The 25,386-nt window shown below is 40.3% G+C and overlaps 1 protein-coding gene across 2 annotated transcripts in view; it reads left to right on the top strand.

Annotated features, from left to right (window-relative positions):
• rbms3 (RNA binding motif, single stranded interacting protein) overlaps nucleotides 1-24,889 on the top strand; it is a 247,883-nt gene extending 222,994 nt beyond the window's left edge. For both annotated transcript variants that reach the window (XM_060922273.1, XM_060922272.1), the window contains exons 11-14: nucleotides 4,833-4,943; nucleotides 5,032-5,121; nucleotides 11,958-12,085; nucleotides 22,221-24,889. In XM_060922273.1, the coding sequence (XP_060778256.1) occupies nucleotides 4,833-4,943; nucleotides 5,032-5,121; nucleotides 11,958-12,085; nucleotides 22,221-22,224 (333 nt within the window). In that variant the 3' untranslated portion in view covers nucleotides 22,225-24,889. The remainder of the gene's footprint in view (nucleotides 1-4,832; nucleotides 4,944-5,031; nucleotides 5,122-11,957; nucleotides 12,086-22,220) is intronic.
• Nucleotides 24,890-25,386: the final 497 nt, after the last annotated feature.

Here is a 25,386-nt window from a genome sequence, read left to right on the forward strand (position 1 = left end):
ACTCCAACAGCCCCGCTCAGCCCGACTCAGCACGGCACGGCTCAGCCCGACTCAGCCGCGTTTGTAGTGGAAAAGCGGCAATAGACACAGACAACTATTCACACCTACGGTCAATTTAGAGTCACCAGTTAACCTAACCTGCATGTCTTTGGACTGTGGGGGAAACCGGAGCACCCGGAGGAAACCCACGCGGACACGGGGAGAACATGCAAACTCCACACAGAAAGGCCCTTGCCGGCCACGGAGCTCGAACCCAGACCTTCTTTCTGTGAGGCGACAGCGCTAACCACTACACCACTGTGCCGTCCCCACCTGTGATTGTATTCTTGTTAAATTAGACATTTGTAGTCTACAATTTAGCTTTGCTCCAGAGACTTTCAGTGGGGTGTACTCATTTTTGCACCACCCTAATTTGAGTAAAACTGAAAAATGTGTAATCTAAGTTATATTATTAACCTTACTTTCAGATTATAAGTTAAACAGATGTTATATTAAACTTTGTCTTGTCAACATTTTAGAAATTGTTTGTGTTCATTGAGATATTGTTTAAAATGTTACTTTTCAAAGGGGGTGTACTCATTTATGCTGAGCACTGTATTAGATCAAACTTACTAATTTTAATCGTGTCAAATGAACAGCTTTCATACAAAAAAAAATGTATGGTTTTGTCTTTGACACAATTCTAATCCATACAAACATCTGGAAGCCGTATACACTCTATCAGTACTAGTCAAAAGTTTGACCACGCCTACTCATTCATAGTTTTTTCTGTATTTTGACTATTTTCTACATTGTAGAACAATACTGTAGACATCAAAACTATGAAATAACATATTGAACATAGATGGAATTATGTGGTGAACAAAAAAAGTGTTAAGAAGAAGAAGCATTTATTTGTCACATGCACACTCGAGCACAGTGAAATTCGTCCTCTGTATTTAACCCATCTGAAGCAGTGAACACACACATGCACACACACAAGTGAGCAATGAGCACACACATACCTAGAGCAGTGAACAGCTATGCTATAGCGCCTGGGGAGCGGTTGGGGGTCAAGTGTCTTGCTCAAGGGCACTTCGGCTCAAGGCTGCCCCATGTTAACCCTTTGATGCAAAACATGGGTCAAAAGTGACCCGGCTGAGTTTTTATCTTCTATATCTTTGCAATAAATTAATTCCATCATTCAGTATTCAAGGTATTCCTCAATTAACTTGTTTTTGATCATCATACATCCTTATTTTATTTTTTCCTTTCTTACTTTTTGAATAAAACCCCTTTTTGTATCACTACCCTTCTAATGCACAACATGGGTCAAAAACGACCTGCATTCATTTTCCAGGTTATTTCATGTATGGCTGAGTGTTTCTATGATATACTTTTGAAATAAATTCATTTTGTCATTTACTTTTCCAAATATGCAGTAAATATCTTGTTTTTGTTTAGCACAAATCATCATTTTTATTTTTCCTTTCTTATGTTATGATCAAGCACAGCTTTTGTAATTCTACATCAAGTTTACACACATGGGTCAGAACCGACCCGCATGCATTTACTCCAGCGTTTGGTGGGAACTGTGGATTGTGCTTGTGTCAGACGTTTCACAGCTCAGCACAGCGCCCTTTGCCCATCTAATACATGGAAGTAATGTTTTTCAGTTGTTCGAACATTACCTTAGAAAAAAATTGATTATGTTTAGGTTACCTTGAGAGTGAGTAGATTACTTGTCAGAAAGTTACAAGTAATTACTATTAGCTACCGAGCTGTTGACATATTCTACTTTAGTTAGCTAATTTTATTGTAGTTGGCTTAGCTAACTACATAGTTAATAAATAAACAACTGGCCCCATTCACTGCTAAAATAATTACTTGAAACAAATTATTATTATAGTATTAAGACATTAAATTTTAAATCACACTTGGATGACCCATGTGTAGTAATATAAAAAGTATTTTTGTTCATAAAGTAGGAAAGAAAAAATTAAATTAATGATTTGTGATAATTAAAAAGAAGATATTTAAAGAATACTTGGAATATTCAATCATAAAATAAATTGATTTCAAAAGATAGAGCAAAGAAAAACTCAGTCAGCATGAAATAACCTGGAAAATGAATGCGGGTCATTTTTGACCCATGTTGTGCATTAGAAGGGGTGCGCATATGTTTTGCATCAAAGGGTTAACCTAACCGCATGTCTTTGGACTGTGGGGGAAATCGGAGCACCCAGAGGAAACCCACACAGACACGGGGAGAACATGCAAACTCCGCACAGAAAGGCCCCTGTCGGCCACTGGGCTCGAACCCAGAACCTTCTTGCTGTGAGGCAACAGTTTGAACTACTACACCACTGTGCTGATAGTCACCTTGAATTCTTTTCAGTTAACAGATGTGCCTCATCAAAAGTTAATTAGTGCAATTTCTTGCCTTCTTAATGCGTTTGAGATCAAACATCCATCCATCCATTATCTGTAGCCACTTATCCTCTTCTACAGGGTCACAGGCAAGCTGGAGCCTATCCCAGCTGACTACGGGCGAGAGGTAGGGTACACCCTGGACAAGTCGCCAGATCATCAACAAGACAAACAGAGACAAACACACTCACATTCACACCTACGGTCAATTTAGAGCCACCAATTAACCTAACCTGCATGTCTTTGGACTGTGGGGGAAACCGGAGCACCCGGAGGAAACCCACACGGACACGGGGAAAGCATGCAAACTCCACACAGAAAGGCCCTCGCCGGCCACGGGGCTCAAACCCAGGACCTTCTTGCTGTGAGACGACAGTGCTAACCACTACACCACCATGCCACCCTTGAGATCAAATAGGAAATAGTAAATAATAAAAATACAGTAAATAGCCCTATTCCACAACTGTAGTAATCCATATTATGTCAAGAACTGCTCAACTAAGTAAAGAGAAACAACATCCATCATTACTTTAAGATACGAAGTGTCTTAATTAATAAAAATAAACATTGAATTCGAAGGTGTGTCCAAACTGTTGACTGGTACTTTACATACAGTACACTGTGCAAAAGTCATAAGCACATGCAAAGAAATGCTGTAGAGCAAAGATGCATTCAGAAATAATATTTCTACATTATAAATTTTATGAAGATCAGTAAACAGTAATAAATGAAACAAAGTCAAGATTTACTGTGACAACCCTTTGCTTAAAAAATAGCAGTCTCGGGTAGAATTTGTGTAGGTTTATAAGGATATTATTGGGTAAGTTTTACTGAGTACCTTGCAGAACCAGCTACAGTTCCTCTGGAGACTTTGACTGTCGCACTTGCTTCTTATTTTTGCAGCAAAACCCAGCAGCCTTCATTATGTTTTTTTATCTGAAAAGTGTCTCTTGTGTAATACGCTGACATACAAACATTTTATTTTGTGCTGGAAAACTCATGTGTGAAAATCTAAAATGTTTTGTACTGACTCCATAATGTAGAAATCATAAAATACAAGGTTTATATTAAAAATAGAGTGCCTAAGAGTTTTGCCCAGTACTGTATATATTTATCAGATGGTTTATAGTTCTAACTGTCGAAATTGCTTCTGAGAAAGAGACTCTGTTATAGCGTTCTTCATAGAACCAAAGAACCCTTTAGAACCCTGAAGAATCAAACATCTGGCTGGTAAAATTGATGTGTAAAGTAGCATAGATTTTTGTATAAATGCTGTCTGGGGTCAGCTGGGAGCCAGTCATGCTTTACAGCAAATGGTGATAGATTCTAAGGTAGTAGTGACCTCATCTTGCCCTGAGGTAACATATGAGTAAGATATTAAGAAACAAGAATCTCTTTTATGTTCCTGCATGAATAAAGATGAAATCAAATGGTAACCATGCTGCTTATGCTCTTCTCTTTTTCCCTGATGTGGCGACGGTTCATTCCTGTCACCTGTGTCAGCTAGTCAGGTTGCAAATATGTGAAGTATTATGCTCTGGTTATGGTGAATGGTTCCATTCACTTCTGTCTCAGTGACTCAGTAATGGTGGGTGGAGTTTAGTTTTTTTTTTTACAGAAGATCGTAATTGTACTCCATTCCTCAATGGATGGATTTTATTTAGTTTTCTTTATACAAATAATTCAGTGCTAAATAACATCCCCAACTATGCTCAAGCTACGCAATGCTACAAATGAAAGCACTCCTAGTAACTCCTGGAGGAGAACCTGAGTAACACACACGATGAAACTATTTGATCAGATATAGAGCAGCCCCACTCCAAAACGCCTAATAACACACGCTTTAGTCAGCACTGTGGTTACTCCAGACACGAACTAAACCTGGCCAAACTTCAGGAGAGAAGTACTTTTTGACAAACTACCTGACTGAGAATCCCTTTGGACTTATTAATCGTAATCAAGACATGAGTGTGCATTGCAGTGCGCCGCAAAATGTTCACTCGTGCAATGGATCGCAGTTGAGATCTTAGGTGAGCAGTTAAGAATGGCAGGAGCTTGCACCATCTTTTACCTCACATGTGTTAACACTCATGAAGGAGCACGGTTGAAACGTAAACATAGCCGCGGTGTATGCGAGCCCCAGCGCTAAGTGAGCAATGCATCATCTCTACAGAAGTATGCGTGACGCGCATTTGGATCACATTATTTCATTTGTTGAAGTGGAACAACACATGTCTGGCCTCCATAATAGGGCCCAGCTGGAGTGATTCGGATCATTCCATTGTATGACAGTGAGACGGGGGGGGGGGGGGGGGGGGGACATGTGAATGTAAATGAGGTTGCGTATGTGTAAGGGCATTACCTTTGTGAAGAAGGTTATCCAGACATGGAACTGCATACTGTGTGTGTGTGCCCACCCATAGGGTGCTGTGATTACGCCAGCCATGGACCACACCATATCCATGCAGCCAGCCAACATGATGGGGCCCCTCACCCAGCAGATGAACCATCTGTCCCTCGGCACCACTGGCACTGTGAGTAGCCCTCCCAATCCAATAAACTATCCAATAAACTGTTCTGACCACAGTCTGACCAGAGTGGTTGTTCTTTCCCTCTTTGCAGTACATGACAGCGGCAGCTGCTGCGGCTCCTATGCAGGGAACCTACATTCCCCAGTACACTGCGGTGCCTGCCTCAGCCATCTCAGTGGAGGCAAGATGCCCTTCAATTTCCATACTTTGTACTCTTCGCTCCCTTCAAGTACACACCACATGACTATACCCATTTCCTATCGGCAGTAATATTTTTGTGTTTTTCATAGCTTCCCTTCAACGTTTGCAAAATAGTGCCATCTTTGACATTAGCAGTAGACCAGTCTCAGCTAAGTAAAGTGCTTGGATGGGATACACTGCTTCAAAAGATCAACAGGCTAAACCATTTTCCACATTTTTGCCTATTTAGATTTGTTAAGATTGATACTGTATGTGCTCTCATCTACATTTTCTGACAGGAATGCAAATTCCCACATTTGGAACTAGCTCACTAAAAGTGAGAGCATCCAGAGGTTTGGGAAACATTAACTAGTTTCTCAGCATTTAGAGATGTTATTTAGTGTATGTAGGTATCAAATGATATACCAGCATCTCTTACAGCATAAGAACAATTACAAGTGAGGAATAAACCACAACACTATTGGAAAATAATCAACAACATGGTGGTGCAACATGGCTCAGATATAAATGGCAACAATTACACATTTTATTCATTTTTTAAATGACGTCTTTCTTTTATCCATTTATAGTAATATTTAAATAATATTGGCTTTTTGTAGAAATCAGAGCGGGTGGGTGGAGCACAGAAGTACGGCAGGCCAGAACTGAGTTCCAAAAACTCTTTTTATTTGCACTTTTCAGTCGCAAAAACACACTCTCCCAGCCACACGCATGCACACACACACACACAAAAGTCATCTGATTGGGGAGAGAGCCCTCTTCCTCTGCTCTCTCTCTCTCTCTCTCTCTCTCTCTTTATATAGGGTGCGGTCACTGGGGAAGGCACACAAACACAGGTTAACTAACATCAGGTGTAGTGATTCTGCCACTTACCTTCCCTGACTCCGCCCTCCTGTCACAGACCGACGCTTGACCACGCCCCCACTGCCACACATTTGTTGAGTGGTATATCAGATATATTCCATTCAGCTAGCATGATATTGAAAAAGTCGAAGATGAGTGAATGGAATATATCTGATATACCACAAAAAAGCCAGCCAATATTATTCATCTCATCTCATTATCTCTAGCCGCTTTATCCTGTTCTACAGGGTCGCAGGCAAGCTGGAGCCTATCCCAGCTGACTACGGGCGAAAGGCGGGGTACACCCTGGACAAGTCGCCAGGTCATCACAGGGCTGACACATAGACACAGACAACCATTCACACTCACATTCACACCTACGGTCAATTTAGAGTCACCAGTTAACCTAACCTGCATGTCTTTGGACTGTGGGGGAAACCGGAGCACCCGGAGGAAACCCACGCGGACACGGGGAGAACATGCAAACTCCACACAGAAAGGCCCCCGCTGGCCATGGGGCTCGAACCTAGACCTTCTTGCTGTGAGGCGACAGTGCTAACCACTACACCACTGTGCCGCCGCCAATATTATTATTATTATTATTATTATTATATACACACTTTCTTCATATCAGCATTCTCAAAGGCCAACACTTGCTTACCCACGACTCGGTGCTGTTAGCACGGCAATCCAATTACCTTCCAGCCATCATAGCAGTAGCATTCTCAAAGGCCAACACTAACTTACCCATGACTCGGTGCTGTTAGTGCGGCAGTCCAGTTACCTTCCAGCCGCCGTAGTATTAGCGAAGGCCAATGCTAGCGCAGCCCAGCCAAATATTATCATTATTTTCCCTGTGTAATTGACTTAGTTACTTTTAAAATCAGCATCAACAGCTACACACAATGGAGTGACCTGGCAGGCAAAATTCTCTCAAAATCTTCTGCTTTTAATGATGCAAACCTGGTGGCTTGTTTACAAATTGTCACTGATGCTCGCTAACATGGAACGTTTACGTCTCTGATGTGTGACATCGTGTTGTCTTGACAACGTGCAATATTATAACAATATTGCATGCTCATTCTCCATTAGGGAGAGTGGCGTAATACATAGAGGATAAGTGATATGATAACAATATTGCATGCCATCAATAAACCCGCTAGAAGGGAATAGAATACATGTTTTTATTCCATGGAAAAAGTGTCCTGTATGTATAATAATAAATATTATGGAACATCCATGAAACAAGTTCATTCCTTGTTAAGCTATAGCAGCTATAAACAGCCATTTCCTTATCAGGCTCATTTTATCTCTATATTTAAGTTAATAAGACAAAAATTCAAACTCTGTCATGAAGACTATCCATACTAGGAAACCTAAAGAAACAGCTTTCTGTCACTAGAAACTCCTTCCATAAATGGTAAATAAACATCATAGCAGTGATTATACTGTACATGAACATCACATTTTTAAATCTGTTTTTTTTTTTAAACTTGGTTGAAATGGTGTGAGCCCATGTCCATGTGAAATATACAGTATATCGCTGTGATTTGCCTTGGAGCTGGTACCTTCTGACCAATCAGAATGTGTTGAGTAAATACCACAGCCGCGCTGAGGTATAACAGCAGCTAATAAGAATACAAGAGGAAAGTATTTGAAGTTGAAGCAGGAACAATCAAAAGAGAAAACAGGAGAAGGTTACTCCATGTTCTTTGGGCACCCAAGGAATAAAAAGGTACCTGATAGTGCTCTGCCAAGAATATGGTTTTTAAAAACTAAAATACAAAAAAAAAATCCTCAAAACTTTCTTTTGGTTCTACAACCCCAAATCAGAAAAAAAATTGGGAGGGTATGTTGAAATTGAAATTAAAACTGAAAATAATAATTTGTAAATAATCTTTGAACTGTATTTCACTCAAAACAATACAACAACACATTAATTGATGTTTTACTCATGATTTTTTTTTGTTTTTTCAAAATAAACACATTTCAAAAAAATTGGGACAGTAAAGCATTTACTACTTTATAAATATCATCATCTCATTTCATCTCATCTCATTATCTCTAGCCGCTTTATCCTGTTCTACAGGGTCGCAGGCAAGCTAGAGCCTATCCCAGCTGACTATGGGCGAAAGGCGGGGTACACCCTGGGCAAGTCGCCAGGTCATCCCTTCTCACAACACTTAAAAGATGTTTAGGGACAGAAGACACCAAATGATGAAGCGTTTCAGGTTTATTTTGCTGCATTCTTCGTGCAAACAGGTCTTAAAGTGCTGATGACACATTTTTGACATCTTTGGCGATGTTTTATAACATAAAAAGTAATTCCCGATGATCCATATATTAATTCACAAAGGCGCCTATTTTACAAGTTATGATAAAAAACGTGGCTATTTGGGCAAATTTGACAGGGCTGCAGCACCCAGGAGACGAAAGAGGAGGAGGAGCTATATGACATCAGCGAAATAATCTTCCTCCTAACTTACCAGTTTGTTGTTGATGCGACAGGTGTTCAGTTTATCATTATTAGTATTTTTATTAGACATTATTATACATTATTATATATATATATGGTTATTATGCCTTCGCATTGTGTTGCCAGCTTTTGCTCCAAAACCCACAAGGATGGGGTAAGTTTATTCAAGTTTCCCAGAGATCCCGAGCTGCATGCGAAGTGGGTGAAGCAAGTCAGGCGCACTCGTGACAAGTGGGAGCCCTCACCAACATCCGTCCTGTGCTCTGAACACTTCGATTTGGATTGTTTTGACACCCTTCCCAGCTTAAAAGAATCTCTTGGGTGTTCAGTTCAGCACAAACGTGTGTTACTACCATCAGCAGTGCCTACACAGTGTTGCCAGTTGGGCGGTTTCAAGTGCATTTTGGTGGGTTTTGAACATATTTTGGGCTGGAAAACGTCAGCAGTATCTGTTGCCAGATGCTGCTGACGTTTTCCAGCCCAAAATATGTTCAAAACCCACCAAAATGCACTTGAAACCGCCCAACTGGGCGGGAAACCTCCCAATCTGGCAACACTGCCAGTATTCCGGAGGGGGTCTACTAGTAGCTATGCCGGATCCAAAGACAGTCCTCCTGTCAGAACATGTGTTGTGAAACGACATAAGATAAAGGTACGTAGAGCTATAGATTCTACATGATAATCATAAATGTAATCATAAAGTCGGCGTGATATCAGTCATGTATTTGCTTGTGAAAGCTTGCGGCTTTCATGTAACTGCCGCCTAGCAACGAGAGGCAAAGGGGCTATCATAGATTCTATTCGGAAGAGATCAACACAATTCTAGACTCCCAGAAGAGGAAGCGCTAGCACTAGAGAGTTCACCGGCGTTTTCATGTGCCATTTCCATTGAGTAGAACCAGAGTAGAACAGCCAGTGAACCGCAGCGTGTTCTTCCGCTGACGTCACAACATGGCCGCGAGCCACAGACCCAGTTTTCTTGCGCTGTGCAATTAAAAGTTGGATATTCGCGTAACAACAGCTTCTTTTCACGTAATTATAACAGAAATCTAACATGTTTGCCATGTTGTATAGTTTATTTAAGAAATTGCATAGAGTCATGTTCGTGTCATCAGCCCTTTAATGTGTACAACAGTACGGGGTCATCATTGTTATATTTTTCATTTCAAAATTTGCCACACATTCTCTATTGGGTACAGAGGGAACAGGCACCCTCTTCTTCCACAGCCATGTCTTTGTAATGTGTGCAGAATGTGGTTTTGCATTGTTTTTGTTGAAATATCTCTGGAAAAGATGTCATCTTGAAGGCAGCATATGTTGCTCCAAAATCTCAATGTACTTTTCTGCATTAATGCTCCATCACAGAAGTGCAAGTTACCTTTGCCAAGGGCACTGACACAACCCCATACCATGACAGACCCTGGCTTCTGGACTTGTTGCTGGTAAAAGTCTGGATGGTCTTTTTCATCTTTGGTCCAAAGTACACAGTGTCCATTTTTTTCTTCCCAAAAAGACCTGGAGTACTGATTCATCTGACCACAATACACATTTCCACTGTGTGATGATTCATGCCAGATGCCTCCGAGTCCAGAAAAGTCGATGGTGCTTCTGGACACCATTAACATAAAGCTTCATTTTTTGTACAGTAAAGTTTTAACTGGCATTTGTAGATGTAACTCTGTATTGTAGTGCTTGACAAAAGTTTGCCAAAGTAATCCTGAACCCATGTGGTTATATCAGCTAGAGATGAATGATGGTTCTTGATGCAGTGCCGTCTGAGGGATCGGAGATCATAGGTGTTCATCTTAGGCTTGTGCCCTTGCCCCTTATGCACCAAAACTCTTTCAGATTCCTTGAATCATTTCACAATGTTATGCACCATAGAGGGTGAAATATCCAAATCCATTCATATCTTTCTTTGAGGAACATTGTTTTTAAACATTTCAATAATTTTCTCACATGGTTGTTGATAAACTGGAGATTCTCAGCTCAGCTTTGCTCCTCAAAGACTCGGCCTTTCCTGGATACTGATTTTGTAACAAATCATGATTACAATCACCTGTTGACATCACCTGTTTCAAATCACATCATTATTTAATTGTTTTAACTCATTACTAGCCCTAAAGTACCCTTCCCAACTTTTTTTTGGGAATGTGTTACAGGTCTGAAATGTAGGAATGGATGTATATTAACCAATAAAATGAAGTTGACCAGACAAAACATGAAATATCTTGGGTTCATACTGTCTGCAATGAAATAGAAGTCAAAGTACATTTAGAAATCACTGTTTTGTGGTGTAGTGGTTAGCACTGTCGCCTCACAGCAAGAAGATCCTGGGTTCGAGCCCAGCGGCCGGCAAGGGCCCTTCTGCGTGGAGTTTGCATGTTCTCCCCGCGTCTGTGTGGGTTTCCTCTGGTTTCCCCCAACGACATGCAGGTTAGGTTAATCGGTGGTTCTAAATTGACTGTAGGTGTGAATGGTTGTTTGTCTCTGTGTCAGCCCTGTGATGACCTGGCGACTTGTCCAGGGTGTACCCTGCCTCTTGCCCATAGTCAGCTGGGATAGGATCCAGCTTGTTTGTGACCCTGTAGAACAGGATAAGCGGCTACAGATGATAGATATTTTATACCGTGTTCCATACCATTCCAAATTTTTCCGAATTGGGGTTGTATTATTTTTTCACAATTCAAAAGCATGCAGAAACAAGAAGTACGGAAAGATGCTCATGCTCGTTTTTTACCAAATGATGTCAAAACAGTTCTGTTCTGGGATCAGGTGCGCTTTGTCAGGGAATACTCTGGGTGAATGAGTGTGTAATATGTGAGCATCATGTGCAGACAGTTAAATGGACAAGACAACAGATCACAAGCCCTCTCTCTGTCTCTATGATTTTGAAAATCTTGCAGTGTGTATTAGGCCTCTCTGCTTCGCTCACCCACCCACCGGAACTGAGCTTAATGAGGACCAGCTGAATTAGAGCTGATCCAGAACATTACTTAATCAGCAGTAGGCTCACAAATTATCTGACAGAGATTCCCCTTGAAAATATTAATCATAATCAGGATTAGACACGAATGTACTGTATGTCACTGCAGAATTCCACCATCGAGGCGTATGTCTATAATTACATGATTTGCTAAAGAAAATACAGACATCTGTTTGAAGTGTCCTTTCGCTTCACCATAAGAGGCTAATGCTAGATTGGTTATATCAGGGTCATCCAGTCACTAGGAAATCAAGGTTATTGGCCAAATGATGAAACACACTAGTCATGTAATCAGACTAGATCATTTGCTCTTAAATCTGGTGTTTAAAAGTGTAATTGATTGACTTTTCAGGCAGAATCTGTGACTATAAATCATAGCAATCATAGCATTTCTAGTCTCTTTCCCCTTTGACGTCCTTTCAGTATTTCACTTTCAGATCCTTTCTATTGTTGCTTCTGGTGACATGATTCTCAAAAATTTGCCCATTTTTATATCATCTCTGTCGCTCAGGGGGTGGTGACAGAGGCTTCTCCGCAGAGCGTTCCTCCCTCTTCCCAGGATGCCAGCGGGCAGCAGCAGCCTCTCTGTGTGGATGGCACGGCCGATCACGCGCCCACCTATTCCTACCAGCCTGCTAAGTGAGACTCTTGATATTGTATCTTCCTACACACACGCGTCAAATAGTGCAGAGCTGTGCTGTTCAGAGCTGTAGGCTGGCGAAGGTCATAAATATCTGTATATCAGTCAGGCAGAGACTTTATCAGGAGTGGAGACACTTCACTGCTTCACATTTGAATGGGGTAGCACGTAACTTTAAAGGCTGAAAACTCCACCCCTCACTAAAAAGGGCTAATCACCTTGTTAGTAAAGGAACCAGAAAATAAAAATAAAAATACCAAGCCTATCAGGTTCCATTGTGTTACACTGACATAATGGAATAGCTGTGTCTGTGAAAATCCGATCTCGTACCATAGACATTATTCTTTAGTGATGATGATGATGATGCAGAAGACATATTGATCTTTGTAATTTGGCCACTTATGAAGTCAGATAAGGCTACAAATAAGCATCCTTTTTTATATAACATATAGCACCCTATTTCCGTGCCAGCCCAAGCATAGTTTGCTGATTAATGCTGGCATGTTGTTATTTTGCTTGGTCACAAGCCAATTTCATCACATTTGCACTCTATTTTTGTGGTCATAAATTAAAGCACAGGGTTGAACAGTGCAGAATGATTGCAACATTCAAAATCAGCCAATGCACTGGGACTTAGTGAACCCATGTTGGTCCAAAATGTTGTGTGAGCATTACTACCTTCTAAGACACCCTCTTAACATCAGAACAAGACAGAATCTTATTGATTTCAAACTCCGCTACTGTATGTAATATTGGCCCTTTATTTACAACACGGTTTGGTTTATGAATATTACAGTATGCCACTTCAAAATAAATCTATTTCTTCATCCAAATGCTAACTATATATAACCATGCTTTTATGAAGCAGCTTTTTGTCACACATCAGCTTCTATTTTAGCCAGCATCAATATCCATACCATCTGTGAGATGCACGGTGAAGCCACACACCCATCCATACAGCTACATTATTTAAAGTGCATGTATATGAAACTCCAATAGAAATCCATCTAAATTCATGATAAGTAAGCAAAATAAATATTACTATCTTAAAATAACCTATTCATATTCACTATAGCCAGCAATATCAATGCTGTTAGAAAACCACTAGCATTATGAATCAGTGTTTTATTCCAGACAAGGTAAGATTGGCTCTTCTGAATTTTTGCTGCATTTTCATTTTCTCTCTCATGTGACTTTCTTTGGATGCTGATTTAGATTCTCAAAAGATAATCAAAATATCCAAAAAAAAGTGTACATACAAGAATAGATAAACTGAATAAATGTGAAATAGTTGATGGTGTTGGAGCAGGAGTGAAGTTGATTCACTAGATATGGAATGCCAAAAAGGGCATAAAGCCTCAAATTTTATATTGTTCTTTCAATACACACAAGTAAACAATACAATTAGACACATTTCACACCTTATGAAGTGTAAATTATGAGACATTAATGAATTAAAATAATCACGTAAAAAAAAAACAAAAAAGGCATTAATTAAGCTTGAAAGCATCATGTAAAAAACACAGGAAACAGGCATCAATTATGTACAACAACACTGTATTGGGCCATTGTAGGTAATACATACATACATACATACATACATACATACATACATACATACATACATACGGCGCTGAGGGGGGGAATAATATTCTGAGAAAAAAACTCTAAATTTCCGAGATTAAAGTCATAAATTTATGAGGAAAGAACTTGGATAGTCTCTGAGATTGTAGTCATAAATTTACGAGAAACAAAACTTGGAAAAATAGTAGGTTTTTTTTTTTTTGTCAAGGAACCACATCACATCCCTTTGCAAGATTGGATCAACATCACTGTTTATCAGTGTTCTTTTTTCATCTTAGCTGTTTATATTTATCCAAATCTTTGTTACTTTGAACTGGCTGAGCCAAGAGTTATACTAAATGCAGTCCCTGTAGTTGATGTGCTTCCTTAACAAAACCAGTAGTAGTAGTAATAATATCTGCAACAACAAAAATTATAAATCGTTCCCATGCAGAGGTGGACAAAGTACCCAACTTCATTACTTAAGTCAAAGTACAGATCCCACTGGTCAAATGTTACTCCGATACAAGTGAAAGTTGTCCAGTCAAATCTTTACTTAAGTTAAAGTACTGAAGTACTTGCTTTTAAAAATACTTAAGTATTAAAAGTACATTTTCTGTCAGGCCATCCTTAAAAAAAAAATCCGTTTTCTGTCCACCGGGTGAGCAAAAAAATGTTCAGTAGGGAGGGAGGGATTTTTTTTTTTATGGATGGATAAGAAATCGCAATGCTGTGTTTGCTTTTTCTTTCAGTACTTTTTTATTACAAAAGCAGACACATTTAATAAAATATGACAGTTTAATCAACTGAAACTTGTACAAAAACTTTAAGTTAGCATTTTAAATGCTGACTGCAACATTTGCAAAACTTTTACAAAGGTACTTAAAATGTCCGACACACGGACTTTTTGTAGTTCTAAATCGAGCGTTAGGCCTAGTTCGGATGAAATTACACTATTAAAATGATCACTGAATGATTTGTTTTTCTGAATCTTTACTATTTTGTTGTTCGCTAGAATACCATTTTGCGATTTCACACTTAAGCAAATGTTTGAAAACTCCGGATCTCCTTCCTTCATGGTGGCCGCCATTTTTTTGTGCCGCACGGCGCATGTGCAGAGCTGATTCAGTTCTGTGCGGAATGCAGGGCTTTCCACAAGCGCCGGCTGCCGGCCATACAGCCGACTACACAATTAAGTCCAGCCGGCTACTTTAATGACTATTATTTTTGTAGCCCACAGGCTCTAAATATTAATTTTCAATTTTAATAAAATTAAATGTTTATCTAACGGACTGACAATAATGTCAAACTGAACCGCACTCATTTAAGTTGTGATTCGCGCTGTTTGTACCGATAATAACCACAAATTCCCCGCCGACTTCGTTGATCAAGGGAGAGTAACTCATCCGCGGCCCCGACATGCGGTGTGTGCACGCGCACTCGGCGGAGGCAGTAGTGTGTCGAGGCTGTCGGAGGGGACAGAAGCAGAGATAACGCTTATTTTGTCTCCGGTAAACCAGTCTTCTCTCGTTCAATTACGTGCTGGCATCAAAAGACACCGTTGGTTGTAAATGAAACCAAACTGAGCCGTTGGAGTGTATTTTCATACACAAATGGAGAAATGTTCGCTGAGTGTTTAATTGTGTAGCCCCACTGCAGACCGTTGTCGTTGTTAATTCATAGCATGCTCAGCTGCGTGAATGTGTCATGCACCGAAAATAAGAGATTTACAAGCCAGGAACGCCTCATGATGCAATACGCAAGAAAAGAGAGAAGATTTACTGCCATTTTACTTTGTATTTGAGTAAAGTGAATAAATAAATGGTCTGTGGAAAATACATTTAATCCTGGGAACTGTGTGCACAGGAGTTTATTTTGTGTTTACTCCCCCCGGCTGGTTACTTATTTGTCATGGCTGGCTAGTATGAGCCTTAGTGGAAAGCCCTGGGAATGCGGAAATGTCAAGTTCGATTTTAGATTTACGAACCCGAAAAAAATGTCGAAAAACCGGCATTAAAAAAAAAATTTCAACCGCACAAACGGCACTCACCCGGCCAGTGGACCGGAAACAGAACATTTTTTAATAATGGCCTTAACACATTGTTGTATTATTGCCACAATGCTTACAAAACCTAACGCCGTTACCAAAGACAGAAATGTGAATTCACAAAATGAACTCGTGCTGTGCATCATGGTGGTTTAATGTTAAGCTAGCTAGTCAGTGAAACTCCACCTGACACGCTAGCAAACTTTTCAAACTCGAAATCATATTGGGTAGCTAATCCTACTAGAAAAGAAAGATTTTTACATTCTGTTTATTTGCCAAGATTATGCTAAAACGCATTTCTGAAAGGACTTCAGATAAGTTAACGTTATTCATGTTAGTGTAACTCCGTTTTTACACGCTAACTAACAGTGTCCAAGTTAACTAGCTATGTGTTAACGTTAGCTGTGGACAAGGCGATGGCAACTTGGCGGGAAAATCCATAGAAAGTCATTTGACTAACCAGACTGCATAGCTATTGCAACATTATCACTAGCTCTAAAAACACAGACAACTTCGTTGCACGCTTTCTCTTGGAATAAAATGTTTATATACCTCAATATGCTTCCGCAGGTCAGATTTTTGGAGGCCGTGATGTTGTTTGTTTTTGGCAAACATTTAAAACGAAACGAATCTTTATTCCTTTCTGAAAACTGAAACATGGGTTCGAGGTACAGTATGGCCCTGGGTGTGTGTGCATTCCCCAGAAGAACCGCCACTTTCCATTCTACCATCAACTGATCGTGTTCAAATAATGCTGCTGAGAAATCATTTATCTTGATTTTATACAGTCTATGGATGTGACGTGACCCTAGTGATTACTGATGGGCTGTCTCAGTGTCACCTGCAGAAAAACCAATCACGTTTTAGAAAAGAAAAAAACAACTTTCAAAGCTGCTTCATAGTAATGAGTAACGAGGACCTTGATAGAAATGTATTGGAGTAAAAAGTACGATATTTGCCTTTCAAATGTAGTGAAGTTAAAGTCATACAGTAAGTTGAAAAAAAAATACTCAAGTAAAGTACAGATACTCAAAAAGTGTACTTAAGTAAAGTACTCAAGTAAATGTACTTCGTTACTGTCCACCTCTGTGCCCATCACTATAATCAAGCAGGGTTTCCCACGCATAGACAAACTATTGTGCTTAAATGATGCCAGAACACAAGTACTTTTTTGAAAAGTTTTTTGTGACTTCTTCAGTGAGTATTACTACCTCCTTAGACACACTCTTAACACAAGGATAAGACAAAAAATTTCCTGATTTCAAACTCAGCAATGTAATCTTGGCCCTTTTTTGAACAACACGGTTTGCTTTATGTATATTACTCCACTTCAAAATATATCTGTTGCTTAAACTCGCATAAACCACCATATAGATCTCATCTCATCTCATTATCTCTAGCCGCTTTATCCTTCTACAGGGTCGCAGGCAAGCTGGAGCCTATCCCAGCTGACTACGGGCGAAAGGCGGGGTACACCCTGGACAAGTCGCCAGGTCATCACAGGGCTGACACATAGACACAGACAACCATTCACACTCACATTCACACCTACGGTCAATTTAGAGTCACCAGGTAACCTAACCTGCATGTCTTTGGACTGTGGGGGAAACCGGAGCACCCGGAGGAAACCCACGCGGACACGGGGAGAACATGCAAACTCCGCACAGAAAGGCCCTCGCTGGCCCCGGGGCTCGAACCCAGGACCTTCTTGCTGTGAGGCGACAGCGCTAACCACTACACCACCGTGCCGCCCACCATATAGATGTAAATACAAATACCTGTAAACAAACAAAACACCATCATACCGTACTTAAATAAACAATTAGATTTTGACACTACTAATAGCTGGAATACCACCTGTAGTTGATCCCACTTCACACTTTTTTTTTTCCAAACTTTTGAGGTGCAACTGATACCTATTTCACAAGTCTTTTTACACCTATCCATTTAGATGTGTCAAATATGCCTTAGTGACACATAATTCACACTTCATAAAATGTGAAAATTAAAAAAAAAAGTGCATTTTCTTCCATATGTTTTAAAAGCACAGGATATATTTTGGAGTGTTTATGGTCCTTTTGGTGTTCCATATTTAGATAACACTACCAGGCACTGGGCTTGATGTACAGTGACTGTTTAAAAATAAAATTATATATATATATATATATATATATATATATATATATATATATATATAGAGAGAGAGAGAGAGAGAGAGAGAGAGAGAGAGAGAGAGAGGCTTTAACTGGCATTTTGCATAAAAACTAACACACTGACCACAATGGATGCAAATATAATTTGCCTGGTTAAAAAAGCCAGTTAATTTGAATGGAAGAGAGCACAGCATGCATAAATTCACCTCCTTAGTATGCACTCATGTCCACCTCCTCTGATTTTGCTCTACACCAAGTCCATCTTAGATGAGTTTTAACCTCACATTATCTGCCAATCTTGGAAACATTGGCGAATAGAAACCCACCATGGAAATGCTTATTATTACCATTTTGTTGTGAAAAGATGCCTCCTAAATGTAAAACATTGCTGTGCTGTGATCCCTTTTTACATTAGCGCTGCTCTGTGCCAATTTACCACCTGTGTTAATGGTCACAAATATTCCAAAAGTTTGGGATTTGACCTGTCTTAGCTATAAGGCTTTGCACATCTGTGCACTCTGTCAAACAAATAACCTTCCAAATCCATTTCATGTTAATACCACCATCAATAGCATCATTATGTCATCATGTAGATCACTAGTCTCTGCCATAACTCAACCCCACTGCACCATCAGGGTTCTAACTAGACCAAAATATCAGCGTAGTGACACCAGTCATAACGGCCAGGGGTTTCGGGGCCGCCTTAGGCCCCCGAAAGCTCATGGGTCCTACATGCTCAGAGATGCATTCTAGTGCATTTCCTGGCACTTGTAGGCCTCCTTGAAAGTCACTCTTTTTTGGTAATATTAATGAGATTTTTTTTTTTTTTTTTTGCCAAATGTTGCTGTGATTGTTTTTGATTGAAGACTTATTATAATTAATATTCAACTATATTAGTGACATATTTATAGAATAAGAATAAAACAACCAGTTGATGTGTCAGCTTTATTTTCAGCTTCAGCCATTCAATTACAATACATGATGATCCAGATCTAACTCGTATCATACCTTCCCCTACTGACCGTTACTCCGACGGTTTCAATGCACCGTGTTGCATGATTAAAAAAAATTGCCATGGACTGACATGTATTACGTGCATGGTGTGTAAGTGCCTCTTAACACAGATGGCACTTTACCATGAATAAAGAAGGAGGTAAACCGGACTAGCATGATCAGTGACAATCTCCACACGGAACGACTCGGGCAGCTATGCACTGGGCGCTTACGTGGACGGGGAGCTGAGTATGTCCGAATGTAGAACATTCACATGGCAGCACGCCATCACTGCCACATTGGGATAACAAAAGAAAATTCAACAAAAGACCACATTTTGAAGATCAACAAGTATTTTTATTAGTGCAGTGGCAACTTTTACAGGTGTGTCGGCAATATTGTGGGCGTAGCAGTAAGGAAACATTGTGTATCAGCTCAATACACTGAAAAGGCCTAGCTAGAACCCTGAGTGTATTGCTGGGTTTCACATGACGTCACGTCTGCCTCATTAGTTATTCAAACCTTTAGCTGATGGTCAACTAAAGGTCAGTTGACAAAGCGTTTTTATGGAGAAGATGCATTGCTTGCATGAAAAATGCCTTACGCTTGCATTGTTTTAGGGTTTTTTTTAATCGATCGAACCATGAAACTGATAAAAGTTTCTTCAGGGTTCCCCATGAACTAATAATAAAAGGGTGAACGAACACAGGATTTCACAAAAAGACGTCAAGAAAGGTGGCTTTTGAACCTCTCACTGAAATCAAAAGGAGCCGAGTTGAAGCATGCTCGAGTTTGCAGTGATCACTTCGTGAAAGGTTTGTATCTCCTTCTCAGCTACGTCCTTAGTGTTTTCCAAGTACTTTTCTTGCTATGTGTCATTATTTTACAGTGCATTTTTTAGTCACGAAGCGCTAAAGTCCCCAGCTGTTTCTTTGTTTACTCCTCACTGCTCACAAAGTCCATATGCCTGAAGGTCGTGACAAAATTCTTGCCCAGCCATACAGTTACAATGCTCCGTGATCACTTCTTCTCCGTCTCGTTTAACTAAGATCCAGGTCTTTAAAGGGGTTTCTGATGATCTTTGTGAATAATTTACCTGAGAGATAAGAGCAAACACAAGTGAGAATCAAGCCAACTGTTGTTTGTTTACGCTTCAACTTGCAGCGCTTCGTTGTAAAGACGTGAACGAAAAGTTTAAAAAAAACTTACACAGGCAAAAACAATACAGGATTCATTCGGCAGCGACTTGATAGCGAGGTCCTTTACCCAGCCACATACAAAAAAAAATTGTAAGCCTTCATACTCTTCCACCTGTTTTGCAGTATAGAAGGACGTCTGCAACACCAGATAGTTCGAGATGTCGGGGAAATCAACTGAAGGGTAGTTTTCGAGATCGTGTGACAAATCCTTCTTTCCCAGACTGTAGAGGTCGATTCCATTGCACATAGCGATCTTCTGAATATATAGATTACGAGCGTACTCTGATAAGTTATCGCTGGTTGTTTGCACTACGGCAGCCATTTAGACCACCAGTTATTTCACTTCCGGTAAAACCACTAAGAAAAGTCATGTGACTGAAAGCCAGCAATATATAGTTGCACTGCATTCTGGAACTCTGAGTCAAACATTTGCTGCGTTACTACTCCTGTGTTAGATTTTTCTTTAATATGACATTGAATGTCTCTGGAAAATGGTGAATGAGAAAAGAAGCTCTTACGGTTTTGCATTTAGGAGTTAACAGAGAAAACTGATAATGACTTATAGCTTATTGAGATCATTGAAATGGTTCCTCCTGTTAAACACCACTGTAAATGTGTTACCAAAATCAGCATGGCATACAACTGTAACTTCTCACAGGAATAATGAAAACACAGCACCAACCGTTAAAGGTCCCATGGCATGGTGGTTTGTTGATGCTTTAAACGGGCTCGTGGAGGCTTCCGGATGTTATATCCGTAGCCTTTCTCGAAATGAACCCTCGGCACGTAAATATAGCCTCCTGGGAGAAAGCCCCATTTCAGCGCTTTTCCCAGTGCGTCGTTTTGCTAATGAGAAGCAGGAGGCGGGGAAGGGTAGAGGGTGGGGGCGGGCCATGGGGGGAGGGGGAGGGGCTTGACCAAGCTGCGCACACACATACTCGCTGCTATCAGCTCCTGTAGCCACGCTGCTAAGACAAAACCCCGTTCTCCCTCGGACTCCTTTCGTAAACTCAACGTGACACAGAGAACAGAGAGTGAGAGTGTTCGGAGTGGTAGTTTACGAACGTATAATACCCTAGGCTTGAACACGCACTCCATAACCAAAGAGGATAGAAGCAGCAACTACAGCAACATATCGCTTATCCAACAGAAGACATGCATTGCGGAGCAATAGTCAAACATAAGCTCATAAGTTACAGTCAATTTCCAGACTAAACTCAGTTTAACAGAGCATGCTGCATGCTCTTTAGTTTTGTAGCGCAGATTACCTGGCTAACTGCAGGAAGCGGTTAGCTGCACAGCTAATGTAGCCATTGCTAGGCTAACGCACCGATTTTAAAACACGGCAAAACGACCAGTTATACACTTACTTGTTCGGTGTTTGTTGCTGATGCGGCAGGGATGCTTGGTACGGACCCAGGCTTCAGTGACAGTTGATGTGCAAAACCTGCCCTGTACTGTCCCAAGTTGTGGAAACATTCCTCAGGAAAATGCTTCCGACAAACATACACCGTCTTAGGTAGACTCGACGGCGTATTATTGAAGTAAATAAAATTAAGCCACTGCGTCTTCAGGGGCTCTCCCGTCGGCAGTAAAAACGGACTCTTTTCTGTGTTGTCACATCCATGTACAGCGCAATTTCCATGTTTCGCTCGCTTAGATGATGCCATGTTGTTGTGTCCTCTATGGTCTCCTCACTACAACTGGGCGGGGCAATCCATACAGTGGGTGGGAATCCAGAGGGGGGGGCGTGGGGATCATCTCCCTTGCTGATGTAGTAAAGGGAAGAGCTTATCAACGCGCCGTTTTGACGCGCCATTCTCAAATGTTGGGCATAGTTTGGTTTACACATTATGAAATTTCTAGCCACTGGGGTGACTTAAGAAGGTCAGAGGAACTCATTTTAACGTTAAAAAACCTCAGAAAGTGAAAATTTCATGCCATGGGACCTTTAAATTAGCTCCAAAACACATGATGGATATTAACAAGTAAACAGGTGTGTTTCAGAGTGGAGGTTCCCTTTAATGCTACCGTAAGGTCTTTTCTTACATATTAGCAGCTCAAAATTAAATTTCATGCTTAAAAGGAGTTGTGTCTTGACCGTTCCTTTGTCTATCTCTTTTATCCATCGGTGGCTGCTTTGTCTGTCGCTGCTGCTCTTCCTGTTCCATGTGATCAGATAACAAGAGGAGGAGGAGGGGGTGTTTGGGTGACTGCGTTGCCTTGAGATTGGGGGACTGTGCTGAGGACAAAAAGAAAGACTGAGCAGAAGATGTTTGGGTCCACCTTTGCACAAGCACCAAACAAAAGAGAGAATTTATCAGACATCTGCGCAGAGCAAGAGAAGCCAGTGGAAGCCTACATCATGGTCAGAGGAGAGAGATATGCAGTCGTGGAGTTTAATGGATATCTACAACTTTACAAGACATTTTTTCTTCATGAAGTGTTGAATTTCAAGTACAAAGTACAAAGTTTTCCAGTTCTTTTCTGAATGTGCAGGTAGGTTTTCAGCTATGGTGAGTTTTCTATAAGAGGAAGCATGAGAGAGAGAATGAGAGAAAAAAAAGAAGTCTTCCTCAGATTCTAAGCTACTTTTACTTTTGATTTTTTTTATGAGTTATATTTTAGTTTTCTAGAGAATATCAATGTTTATCATATTTGTTGCCTTAATTTTGAGAAACGTCGAAGACTTTTCCCAAACTGAACGTCTTGTTGCAAAAAAACAAAACAACAAAAAAAAAACACAAAAAAAATCAAAGAAACAAAAAAAAAACTGTCTGAAAGAACAATTGGAGCGGGGGACTTGTGATATTACCTGTACAGAGGAATGAGAAAGGTCTTGTGAAGACATTTTAAAATTATCAATGGCGGCTTTGTGTTGAAAAGAAAGGACAGTCAAAATATAGTGACGTGTTTAAAGAGAGTTGCATTTTTTTAGCAAAAAAAAAACACAAAAGAAGAAGAAGAAGAAAATGTTAAATCACTGCATCCTGGGAAATGCAGTTTATTGTGTAGTGGAGATCATTTTTAATGGCATTATTGTTTTTATCTGCAATATTTTTATGAGCTTTAAGGTGTTTTCAGCCTGCTTTGCTTGTTTCATTGCAAAAAAAAATAAAAAATCAAAAACTAAAACCAGGAAAAAAAAATACTGGCAGTGCAAAAGTACGTAGATAGGAGCTTTTGAATTAAAATAAAGCAAATGTGTGCAAAAAGCAATAGTAATAGGAAATTGTTGACAATTTCTTTAGTCTTTCTTAGCTGTGGATCAAATGCAGCCCATGGATGGCATATTTTATACCAAAGATGAAGAAACCCCGTAGAGACAGTGGAGTAGATCTTTTCCTTTATACTTTTTTCTTTGTTGTTCTAGTCTCTGTGTCTCATAAGTATTTGTTTGACCTTGACGGCCAGACCAGTACTTACATTTGGGGTGGGTTCTGGGGTTAAACTTCCTTCCTCTGCTGCAGCTTTCCTACCAATCACTCAGACAGAGAGAGGGCAATACTCTTAGATTGCATGCGTTGTATTGAGTGTGGTGTCTCCCCAGTAGATGGCATTAGAGAAGCTGTAAAAAGGAAAGTTCACTGACTCTCAGCTCTGTACATCTCTGTTACAGCACCCACGGGTCACTGACTCAACGTCTCTCAGTGTTACATATTCAACACGGTTCCTCCGATTCAGCTTTTCTGGAACGACAAGCTTTCAGGAAACGTTTTAAGGGTTTCATGTCCTCAGTGTTGCAAACATGTCATGCCTATGTCAAAATTCAAGTAGTCACGTGTGTATTTAAACTTTTGCAGTTTGCTACCTCAGTCTTAAGCAGTTCTACAGTGAGGAAACAGGAAGCTAAATGTGTTATGGGAACGGTATGGAATGCATACTGGGAGTGAACTACCTGACAAGCCGCATGATAAAGCTCAACAGAATTTCTTCTCATGGCGTAGTGTTTCCCAGATGTGCTTAAGTAAATGACCCACTTTACAAAATGTTCACACACACACATCTGTTGAAAACCCCAGTGTTGGTGAAGATAATCAGTTACAATGAAAAACAAGGTGATTTTTTTTTTTTTTTAATGTGGGATCAGGTGGTTACTCCAGTGCCTTGTCAAAAAAAAAGGAAAGGAAAAAAAATCAATGAAGAGCTAAATCTATATAAGAGTGACATGCTAACTGTTTCGACCACACATTCTACTTCTCACCTCATTCTTACTAAACCAGTTTGCAAGGAAATCTAAAACATAGGAGTCACTTTTGAAAAAAAGAAAAGGAAAAATATCTAGCCGTCATCCATAATTCACTAATGATCAATAAATATTTCATTGCTCAACATGCAGTTTAAATACACATAGTGACGTTTCCGCTGTTAGTGATCTGCTTTGTATGCTCCACAATGTTCATTCATAGCTTCACGGTCAGTTATACTGAGCAATTTCCTGTCGTACCCTACTCCATAATGATGCTGAAAATTCAAGGAAGTCTTTTCTAGACCCCATTATTCCGAATCAAGGACTTGAGATATTTGCTGCACCGACTCGATGCTAGCTGTTAATCTGCATGAGTAATTTGTTGAGCCTCGTCTCTCATCGTTGTCTCTTCACATAGGGCATCTCTGGGTGCTAACCAGTTCCCTCCTCAGCACGTACTGGCTAACATCCGATAATGAGCCGCTACAGGTCAGGGTATAAGCAAAGCTGGTGACTTGTAGTGAAGATTCTTCTGTGTGGTCCCTTTTATATGTTGCTAAAGCAAACTGGTAGCTGCTGATACCATAGAATTAGATTTCTACTGCCATGAATGAAACGTTCTCTCACAGCGATATAATTGAACTATGTGGATGCTGGGGTGGGGGAGTGTGGGGAGTGTGGGGGGGCAGGACAGGGACTTCTTTTTGTCTTTGGAATAATGAATATAATGGACCAGGTGTGATGAATATGAATCCCTCTCTGCCATGTGTCCTGATGAATAGGCTACAGTGTGTAACCAATCAAGGAAAGCTCTGTTACAGTATGGAGGTTGAGCTTGCGACACATTTCCATTTCTCTCAATGAAATAAATTCTGTTTCTTTTTCTACTGTGGTTTTTTTTTAATCATTCATTCTATCATGTAATTGCTGCTAAAATGCATTCAGTATTGGAGGGCTACAGTGGCAGATGGGAAGCGATTAAAAAAGACTGACTGCTGCTTTGATAAGGACCACAGTGTTAGCAGAGCATCTTCAGTGACACCATGGAAAGGGTCCAATGGCTTCTGTATAGCAGATACAGATGCACTAGAGATACAGAGGGAGCTGCTCGAAACAGTAGAACTGAACGTTGATTTTCTTGCTGCGTTACAGCACA

Source organism: Neoarius graeffei, chromosome 5 (genome assembly GCF_027579695.1).
Source record: "Neoarius graeffei isolate fNeoGra1 chromosome 5, fNeoGra1.pri, whole genome shotgun sequence".
Classification (NCBI taxonomy): domain Eukaryota; kingdom Metazoa; phylum Chordata; class Actinopteri; order Siluriformes; family Ariidae; genus Neoarius; species Neoarius graeffei.